Source organism: Anolis carolinensis, unplaced genomic scaffold (assembly GCF_035594765.1).
Source record: "Anolis carolinensis isolate JA03-04 unplaced genomic scaffold, rAnoCar3.1.pri scaffold_12, whole genome shotgun sequence".
Taxonomy (NCBI): Eukaryota; Metazoa; Chordata; class Lepidosauria; order Squamata; family Dactyloidae; genus Anolis; species Anolis carolinensis.
In genome coordinates this window covers 8,538,498-8,549,584 of record NW_026943823.1, presented here as the reverse complement: position 1 = coordinate 8,549,584, position 11,087 = coordinate 8,538,498, and the positions used below count along the sequence as shown (strand labels likewise).

Sequence of the window (11,087 nt, the reverse complement as noted above, 5' to 3'; positions counted from 1 at the left end):
GTTGGATAATCCAGAACGTTGGATAAGCGAGTCTTGGATAAGTGAGACTCTACTGTATTTTGATCTTAACTATGTGACAGAGGAGAATCGTTCTCTAAAAAGAGAGATATTCTCCAGTGTCACAAAGTTAAGGCACTTCATACAGGACACCTGGAATGGTCGTGTTTATCTTTTAATGATGTCTTGAAATAAATCTAAGGATGCATTTGCAGAGAGGATTCAGCATCTCCAAGCATGCTTTTCGGGAGGGCTTTCTTCAGTTGTGTCAACCCATCCTTTGGCCACCATGGCTATGAAATCTGATTTTCAGAAAGCAGAGCTCCTTATCTGACTGTGGGATTATTCCTCCTTCGTTCTTTGGACAATGACACTGATGCGGGACAACAACTGCATGCACTTTGGGCTAACCAACACTCTTCAGTTTTACCAGGAGTAGACAAAATGTGGTCTGGTGTGAAAGGTTTTGAGGCTATGAGGCATTGTCAGTGCTTTTGAGGGGGAAAGAGGGGATGCCAAGCCCTGCAGTGCCCAAAGAAGAACAGGCATATCCATAGGAAAACATAGGATCGTATCACACGAGGCAGGTGGATCACAATTACAGCAGGATAATAGTGAGACTTATCACATGGTGTCATTCCTCATCCCGTTGGGAGATCATGGGAAGGAAAGAAACAGGAGGTCATGAACTGAATATTTGTGCTTGTAAATTAAAGACTTTCCAGGGAGAGAAGAAGAGCATTGTCATATGATAAATCCAAGGCAAAGATAGTGTCCTGCTGGAATTGCAATTTGCATGCTTCATGTGATAATCTCCTTACAAGAGCATACCACCCGAACAGAATCTACTAGTGCAGTGGTCCTCAACCTGTGGGTCCCCAGATGTTTTGGGCTTCAATTCCCAGAAATAACAGCTGGTAAACTCTCAAGTCCTTGCATGGAGCTGGAGCTGATAGAGAGAGCTCATCCACGCTCTCCCTGGACTGGATTCGAACCGGCAACCTTCAGGTCAGCAATCCAACCTTCAAGTCAGCAGTCCTGCCGGCACAAGGGTTTAACCCACTGCACCACTGGGGGCTCCTGTAAATACAGTAGAGTCTCACTTATCCAACATTCTGGATTATCCAACGCATTTTTGTAGTCAATGTTTTCAATACATCATGATATTTTGGTGCTAAATTCGTAAATACATTAATCACTACATAGCATTACTGTGTATTGAACTACTTTTTCTGCGAAATTTGTTGTATAAGATGATGTTTTGGTGCTTAATTTGTAAAATCATAACCTAATTTGGTGTTTAATAGGCTTCTTCTTATTCTCTCCTTATTATCCAACATATTCGCTTATTCAACATTCTGCCAGCCCGTTTATGTTGGATAAATGAGACTCTACTGTATTGATGAAATCACTTAATTCATAACATCATTTCCAGAACTAATTGTGGGATTCACAGAGTGCTGGGCCCGACCAAACTACAGCTCCCAGGATTCCGTAGTACTGAGTTGGTAAACTGGCTGGGATATCTGGGAGTTGTAGGCCAACACTCTTGGTGAGCCACACGATGAGAACCACTGTACTAGTGGAATCTTTAAAAGTCAAGTAGTCCATAGAATAGCAAGAATATCAGAACCTCACTCATGCCTGACCAATACAATTTTGAGCTCACTGAAGCCATATCAGTGAGTACTATTGGGTTTCTCCATTGCATCCTCAATGGCACCCCCTTGCGTTGAGTCAACTTGGTTTCCGTAGCGCCTGTTGTGGAGCTGAATGCTGTCCTGTAAATCCTGCCTTGAGAGCCGTCTTCGGAACTCATCTGTGGTAAAATAATAAATGACCGGGTCCACGCAAGAGTTCAAGCTGGCAAGGCACAAGGCCACTGCATGGAATATCAGGATCACCTTTCGAGAGTAGCAGTCCTTGATCCTGTTGGCTTTCACCAAGTAATCCAGTGGGAAGCTGACGTGGTAGGGAGCAAAGCAGATCAGGAAGACCACTGCACAGGTCAGGATCATCTTGAGGGCTTTCTGTTTCTCTCCAAGGTCTTGGGGGACCAAGTTCTTCTCCTTGAGAGACAAGACGGTCTTCCATGAACAGTACAGGATGATCAGCAAAGGAGTCACAAATCCAACCAGTTCGCCAATGGTCATCATCACAATGGAGATGGTCCCATCGACGGTCTTAACGGGAAGATCCACGAAACATTTGTTGTTCGTGTGGGTCTCGTTGGAGGTAAGCCGTAGGAGGGGGAAAGGCAGGCAACCCAGGCAGACGACAACCCACCCCGCCAAGGAGATGTAGATGTCGTAGATGCGCTTGCAGTCACTGAACTTGAAGGGGTACATGACGAACAAAAAACGCCGCACGCTGATGCAGACTAAAAAGAAGATGCTTGCGTACATGTTGACGTATTTCAAGTAGAAGCAAAACATGCAGACCCCTCTCCCCAGGTGCCAGCTTTCGGACAGGTAATAGAAAATCCGAAGCGGCAAAGATAGAACCTGTGCCAAGTCCGCCACAGCGAGGTTCATCATGAAAATCACGGCTCGCTTGGTTTCTTTCATGTAGCCATAAAACACCCAGAGAGCTAGAATGTTCCAGATCAGTCCTGGCACCAGGATGATGGTGTACATGATGGCGTAGAAGCGCTTTGAGAAATCATTCTCTCCATTGCATTCATCACCGCCCACCACCATTGTGCTTTTCACAAAGTGCTGGAAAAGCGTAAGACGATCAGCTCAAGATTTGAGAAAGGAAATAGGACAATTTGAGAAGCAGCAAATGCAGAATCCAGGTGTGACACGCTTTCTTGACATTCTCTTGGGCTTTTATGAAACCAAATCTTGCATAATTGCTGCTGGTCACAAAATCTTTGGGCTTTTCGGAGGATTCATTTCTTTAGAGATGTTTGGATTTGTTTCTGTAACAATTCAGAGATGATATTCTTCCATTGTCATCCTCTTGAATTTGAGTTTATCCAGAAGCATGTTTAACACGTTGCCATTTGATTTTGGGGAGAAACATGGTCACATGAAACAATCCACGTGCCACGGCCATGCGGTTTCAGAGACAAGCTGAGGAAGAGGGTGTCTTTGGGTCTAGATTCGTCAAATGAAAAACGCATGATGAAAAAGAAGCCAGTTGAAGACGGCTTCTGGTGTAGCTACAGCCATGGACAGATCTTTGTCTCCATTCTGAGGGCCACGTTCAATGGACAACCATATTTCTGATGCTGTTGCAAGTGGCTGTCGTACATCTACAGCTGAAGAAGAACACAAACATCTGTTACTTTCCAGTGCATTTTTACACAATGCAAAATCTAATGGTTGTTCTCATGCTAAGGTTTTTAGCATTCTCTACATGAGCCACCAGCCCAGGCTTTTCTACCTTTAATAGTTGAGTGAACAGAAGTTGTGGGTTTTGTCACCACAATGAAAGAAGAGGACTCTCTTCCATCTGGCAACCCTATAACATCATCATCATCATCATCATTGTAAAGAAGTGTGTTTTTATTTTGATTTATAGATGTCATGTTTAATTTCGTTTTAAAAGTCATTTTTGGCTATGTTTAAAAGGGTAAGTATTAGTTACCAGTGCGAGGGGAATGGTAACCAGTTCAGCATTCTGAGGCAGGTTACCATAACAACGAGGGCGGAGCCAACGTCCGTTTGAAGGAAAAGGAGGGAATGTTTTAAAAAACAGTTGAGTCTGTGGTCAGTAAACCACAGGGAAGGTTAGTTTTAGAGTCGGTGCCCTTATGAGGTACCGAGAGACTGATTCTGGTTGAGGGATCAGGGTGGCTCAAATGATTGGACATTTTGAGTCAATTTTAAAATAAGTGGTGACTTATTTTAAGTTAGTCTGTGATTTTTAGTCACAGGGAAGACACTGGTTCCAGGTTAGGGAAACCAGGGAAACTCAGATCTCTAGTGGTGTTGAATTAAGCAAGTTCGGTGACTTGTTTAGATTTACTTGTAGAGTCTGAGTAGGAAGGGAAAGTAATCCCAGTTAGATCTGAAGTGATCAGTTAATAGTTTTGGTTGGGAAAGGAAAGGAGAAAGTATTTGAAAGAGTATTCATCATAAGTTATATTTGTAACTGATTAAGAAAGTTTAACTCTAAGAAGTAATATTGTAACTACCAAGCTCTGTGCCTGAAATAAACTTGTTTTGTTCTTCCATATCTAAGTCTCTGTCACATATTTTCAAACTAAGTTACGATACCATCTAAAGTAAATGAAAAAGAACAAAGAAGATAAATTCCCCTCTGCCTGACATCTCCACAATTGGTGGCAGCGGAGATAGTATGTGTGTGTGTGTGTGTGTGTGTGTATATATATATATATATATATAAAATTAATAAAAAGATTCCTCCTCTACCCCACATCTCCACAATCATCATCATCATCATCATCATCATCATCATCATCATCATCATCATGTAACTTTTTTAAACATTAATAGAGTATGAACAAGCTTGTTTTCTGCTTCCCTGGAGACTAGGATGCAGAACAATGGCTTCAAACCACAGGGAAAATAGGAGATTCCACCTGAACATGAGGAAGAACTGTTCAGCAGTGGAACTCTCTGCCCCAGAGTGTGGTAGAGGCTCCTTCATTGGAGACTTTTAAACAGAGGCTGGATGGCCATCTGTTGGGGGTGTTTCAAAAGTGATGTTCCTGCTTCTTGGCAGGGGGTTGGATTGGATTGCCCAGGAGGTCTCTTCCAACTCTTTGATTCTATTATTAAAATGCATTAACTTTTTAAATTTCCAGTCTGATGAAAAAGCAGTGGTATGGGATTTTGGATAGAGAAGCAGAGTACAGCCAGATAAACAGAAAGAGCAATGAAGCTTTGGGAAAGCTTTGCTTTTGATTTCTTCGATCTATCAGTCCCTTGGAAGGAGCTGCATTCCTTGTTGTGTTTTAATGCTCAAGTCAGAATGGCAGGATAGATGGAGTCCTTGGCAGCAAAGCCATTAGTTTCAAAGTGCATACACTTAACTTGGATTTGGTTGCAATGAATAAAACACGTTGCCTAATGTTAAATTGTTGGGAGGGAAAAAACAACATTGTCCTTGCAAATTGCTATCATGTCGGCTTCGGCTTAAAGTAACCCTATGAATGAGAGACCTGCAAGGGTGCATTTGGACCAGTGGTTCTCAAACTGTGGGTCCCCAGATGTTTTGGCCTTATAACATCTGGTAAACTGGCTGGGATTTCTGGGAGTTGTAGGCCAAAACACCTGGGGACCCACAGGTTGAGAACCACTGATTTAGACCAGGGGTCCCCAAACTAAGGCCCGGGGGCCGGATGTGGCCCTCCAAGGTCATTTACCTGGCCCCCGCCCTCAGTTTTATAATACAATATTTTTATATCAGTTTTAATAATATAATATATTGTATATACATGTAATATTGATAATAATCTTATGTTATACAATATAATATCAATAGTAATACCATATAATAACAATTATATGTTAGATATTACATATAATATTACAGTATAGTGGTATAGTTCAATATAGTAATATATAATGCTAATATTGTGTTATGCTAATAATATAATATATTGTATGTACATACTGCTGCTCTGAGTCCCCTTCGGGGTGAGAAGGGTGGGATATAAATGTAGTAAATAAATGCAATAAATAAATAATTAATTTTAGACTTAGGCTCGGCCAAAGTTTGACATGACTTGAAGGCACAACAACAACAACAATGCTAATTAACTTGACCTAATTCATTGGCCAGTAACAGGCCCACACTCTCCATTGAAATCCTAATAGGTTTATGTTGGTTAAAATTGTTTTCATTTTTAAATATTGTATTGTTCTTTCGTTGTTATTGTTGTTGTTGTTGCACTACAAATAAGACATGTGCAATATGCATAGGAATTGGTTTTTTTTGTTTTGTTTTGTTTTCAAATGATAATTCGGCCGCTCAACAGTCTGAACGATTGTGGACCAGCCCTCTGCTTAAAAAGTTTGGGGACCCCTGATTTAGACTATAGAATTAATGTGGTTTGGAAACACTTGAACTGCTGTGGCTCAATGTTATGCAATCACGAGAGCTGGAGTTTGGTGAGGCACCGACAATCTTTAGCAGAGAAAGAGAAAGACCTTGTAAACCTACAACTCCCGTGATGCCGTAGCATTGACCCATGGCAGTTTGAGTGATGTCAAACTACGATGGAAGGCATTGGTGCCAGTACATTCCCAGTAGCTTGCTTGTGTGAAGTTGTGAACCCGCCCTGCACCACAAGAACAGTCTGAGTCAGAAGGTGCCAAACTGAGTCAAGATGAGGCGGCCTGGAAATGTCACACCATACTTTCTGCAGTTAAAAATACATGCGGGCATTTTATACCGATGGAAAATCCAGAGATATACTGTGAAAGATGTGCAATAGGGGGATTTTTTAGTATTCTAATAGTAAAGGGCCCCAGTGGCACAGTGGGTTAAACCGCTAAGATGAAGAATTTGCTAACTGAAAAGTCAGCAGTTCAAATCCGGGGAGCGGAGTGAGCTCCCACTGATAGCCCCAGCTTCTGCCAACCTAGCAGTTCGAAAACATGGAAATGTGAGTAGATCAATAGGTACCGCTCCAGTGGGAATAGGTACCGCTCCAGCCACATGACCTTGGAGGTGTCTATGGACAACACCAGCTCTTCGGCTTAGAAATGGAGATGAGCACCAACCCCCATAAGTAAACAATTATGAAAACTACAGGAACTCTTATTTCATCTGGCAAGCTTACAGCTGCCGCATAAACATTTAATGGAATTTGTGCTTCTCAGCTGCAGCCGCTTCATGAAAAAAAAAAGCATTGGGTTTATTGATTGATTGACCGATCGATTGATTGGATGATTGCCCAGTCCAAAAACATCCAAGAAGCAGAGTTCTCTGGGTTGTTTACAATACATTAAAGGATAAAATGCAATAACAGAACAGTAAATAAAAACAGCACATAAAACCAACAGTGAATACATTTACTGTTGCATAGGGCCAGCTAACACCTCCTAACAAAGGAACCCTGCAGGCAGGAGGCAGCCAGGATTTGAAGCTGCAAGGTCATTCAATCAAGGTGGCCAATTGCAATATTCACACTTGCCTCAAGCAGACAAAAGTTATTTCTCCCTCCCTGGACATTATTCCACAAATATATAAATCCCACTTGCCTAGTTTCCAACAGTCCTCACAACGTCTGGGGATGCCTGCCATAGATGTGGGCGAAACGTCAGGAGAGAATGCTTCTGGAACATGGTCAGACAGCCCGGAAAACTCACAGCAACCCAGTGATTCAACAAAACATCTACTACATTTATATATCTGCATGGAGAGATACAGAGTTGTATCTTTTCTGTTTATGCTCCACTATCACGGTGCATTGGGAAACAGAATAATATTTATTACCTAAGTACAAGACAGGCTGAGTTTTGTCTCTGCTATGTTTGCAGACAAAAAGCAACATCACTGCCAGCAATGAACATAATTGTAATTTGGCATTATTATCTAAAGGCATGTTTCTGTATCAAGCCATAAAAATATATGGAGCTTAATTCTGATATACGGCACTCCTTCTCAGAGCAATGGCACTGAATTTAATGTAAATGGAGTAAACTATCACGTTCTGTGGATTGTTATTGGTTTGCTCCTAAGCAGAGACATGCTTGGCTACAATATATTAGAAAAAATTGTTAGGTAAAGGTAAAGGTAAAGGTAAAGGTAAAGGTAAAAGTTTTCCCCTGACATTAAGTCCAGTCGTGTCCGACCCTGGGGGTTGGTGCTCATCTCCATTTCTAAGCCAAAGAGCCGGCGTTGTCTATAGACACCTCCAAGGTCATGTGGCCATGGGCATGACTGCATGGAGTGCCGTTACCTTTCTGCCGGAGCGTTACCTATCCATCTACTCACATTTGCATGTTTTTGAACTGCTAGGTTGGCAGAAGCTGGAGCTAACAGTGGGAGCTCACCTTGCTCCCCGGATTCGAACCTGGCAACCTTTCGGTCAGCAAGTTCAGCAGCTCAGCAGAAAAAATGTTATATAGACAGAATTAAAACAGACCTTTGGATAATGTTACACTGGTAATTTTCCTTGCAAATGAGTTAGATTTTTTTTTAAAAAAAATCAATACAGTAGAGTCTCACTTATCCAAGCCTCTGCATTATCCAAGCCATTTTTGTAGTCCAATGTTTTCAATATACAGTAGAGCCTCACTTATCCAAGCCTCACTTATCCAAGCCTGCGTATTGAACTACTTTTTCTGTCAAATTTGTTGTATAACATGATGTTTTGGTGCTTAATTTGTAAAATCATAACCTAATTTGATGTTTAATAGGCTTTTCTTTAATCCCTCCTTATTATCCAAGATATTCGCTTATCCAAGCTTCTGCTGACCCGTTTAGCTTGGATAAGTGAGACTCTAGTGTACTTATCTCTCTGCAAAATTTTAGTACAAGACCCTTTGAACACACTGCCTTTTTAGGGGTGAATGGTTTGATTTTCCTTTTGTATTTGTACAAACCATACATATAAAAATATTCTCATTTTAGCTGGGATAAAGGATGAATATGCCTTTGTGCTGGTAGTAGTGTATGTTACAAGATACAGTAGTCTCACTTATCCAACATTCTGGATTATCCAACGCATTTTTGTAGTCGACAAGTCGATAAATTGTGATATTTTGGTGCTAAATTCGTAAATACAGTAATTACTACATAGCATTATTTTGTATTGAACTACTTTTTCTGTCAAATTTATTGTATAACATGATGTTTGGGTGCTTAATTTGTAAAACCATAACCTAATTTGATGTTTAATAGGCTTCTCCTTAATTCCTCCTTATTATCCAACATATTTGCTTATCTAAGCTTCTGCTGTCCCGTTTAGCTTGGATAAGTGAGACAAGACCCTTTGAACACACTGCCTTTTTAGGGGTGAATGGTTTGATTTTCCTTTTGTATTTACACACACCATACATATAAAAATATTCTCATTTTAGATGGGATAAAGGATGAATATGCCTTTGTGCTGGTAGGAGTGTATGTTCCAAGATATTCATACAGGCTATATTTCTCTCTCTTTTCAGCTGCTGTTTTGTTAAGATTGTCCTCCCCACCACCATCAATTCCACTCATAATTGTTTAAACTTTGAATAAAAATCAATATGCTCATCCTTTGAGAAGATATTATTTCACTGATAGGCTTTTAAGCAAGAGAAATCTACAATGAGACTAGTTAGATTGGATTCACAGTCAAATTTCGTATAAGATACAATCATCAGCAAGGTTAGCAAAATAAAAGAGCAATAAAACCTACCTTTCCTAATTTCTGTCTTGGCTTCAACTGAATTCGGCAAGGTACAAGTCTAACGTAACCACGGATGCCACCCACCCACCGGTTTCTCACCTCCGGCTTAATATAGAAATGAAAACTGTAACAACTCAGGGTTTTCAAGATCACAAAGCAAGCCTTAGTAGTAACGTGATCACAATGCTTCTGGAAGGCTTTTGCAAATGCCTTGCCGTCAGCGCGTGCAGCATTGATTTTTTCCCAATAGTAAGAGAGCACCTTGTGACCATTGAGCACGATATGCGCCTCAGACAGAGTTCAGCGCCTGTCACATGGCAGAGGTAGAAAAGTCACTGCTTCTATATATAGGCATGGGTTTTTTGGTCTCAAAATGGGATTCAGACTCATCTCGAGTCATGGTCGATTCTGTGGTTGCAAACAGAGCTATTTATCATTCTGCTCCTTGGTGGTATCCCTCAAAGATATTACAGTGGACTTTATTGCACGAACCCACTATTTCACTACAGTCCCACTATAGCAGGTATGGGCAAACTCCGGCCTTCCAGGTGTTTTGGACTTCAACTCCCACAATTCCTAACAGCCGGTAGGCTGTTAGGAATTGTGGGAGTTGAAGTCCAAAACACCTGGAAGGCCGGAGTTTGCCCATGCCTGCACTATAGAGTCAAATCCCTTTGATATCACACCTCCCATTTGCACCAATTCGCCAGTTCGAACTCCCAAACTTGTTCTTCCACACAACCTCGTAATCCTGTTTTCCTGCACAGTAATGCCTCCACCTTCGTTAGTTGGGTTTGGATGAGAATATTTTAATAAATCAAATGCAGAAATAATCCATAGAATGTGCTCTTTAACTACCACTATTCATTTTTCCACATAATCACAGACAATTGGATACATTTCTGCCAAAGATGAACAAATTTTCTGAAGCCGTCACAGAAGAAGTTGACACTCTGTTTCTGCAACCGGCGTCTCGCAGTCCCCATCATGCACAGATCTTCCGATAGCCAAACAAAGCAATAATGTGACCCACATGTTCTTGCGAAATGCCAATTATGCTTGAAAATTCTCTCTGAGCGATACGACAATCGTCCTGAATCAATCTGTCAACCTTTTGCTTGTCACAGGACGTCCAACTCTTTGTTTGTCACGCAAGTTTTTATGTTGAATGTTTTTATGTTGAATGTTTTTATATTGTGGAATGATATTTTAAATTGTAAGTCGCTCGGAGCACTCTGGTGGAGAGCGACTAATTAAGAAATAAAGTGAAGTGAAGTGAAGTGAAGTGAAGTTAGATGTTCCCACCTCAACATCTTTAAACTTACTTGCCCAACAATGCACAGTACTCAAATCAACACAATCACCATAAACAGTTTGCAGTCTCTGATGAATCTCCTTTGGGGTGACACCTTCTGCTGTCAAGAATTCAATGACTGCATGTTGCTTAAGTCGCATTGACTGACCATCTGCACAGGGTTCCATACTTTGCACTTTAACAACATAACTGTTCAATGCTAAGGCTTCCCTCCAAATGGAACTGTAGAGGAGAGTCTACTGAACAAGCCAGTACCTGCTTCATACCAGTACTGCCATCTGCTGAGGAGTTATGAAGATGGAGGCATTACTTTTCATTCAACCCTTGTATGTTGGTTTGACTGTATTGTTGTTGAACACGATACCCACCTCTCTAGGGTTTATGTTCGTGTGCATGTTGTACTGTGGATAACCCATTTGAACCAGGAGTATATGACATCTCATGATCACCATTTTTGGCCGA

The 11,087-nt window shown here is 41.1% G+C and overlaps 1 protein-coding gene across 1 annotated transcript; it reads right to left on the bottom strand.

The window, feature by feature from the left end:
• Positions 1–526: 526 nt before the first annotated feature.
• gpr174 (G protein-coupled receptor 174) lies at positions 527–10,592 on the bottom strand. The gene is made up of 2 exons (XM_003227801.4): positions 9,320–10,592; positions 527–3,262 (listed from the first exon to the last, which is right to left on the bottom strand). Exon 2 carries the CDS (start codon positions 2,694–2,696, stop codon positions 1,677–1,679), a length of 1,020 nt encoding a protein of 339 aa, XP_003227849.1. The 5' UTR covers positions 2,697–3,262; positions 9,320–10,592; the 3' UTR covers positions 527–1,676.
• Positions 10,593–11,087: the final 495 nt, after the last annotated feature.

What these genes read in the sequence shown, in the direction of transcription:
- gpr174 (XM_003227801.4), bottom strand. Translation starts at nt 2,696, where the DNA reads ATGGTGGTGGGCGGTGATGAATGCAATGGAGAGAATGATTTCTCAAAG.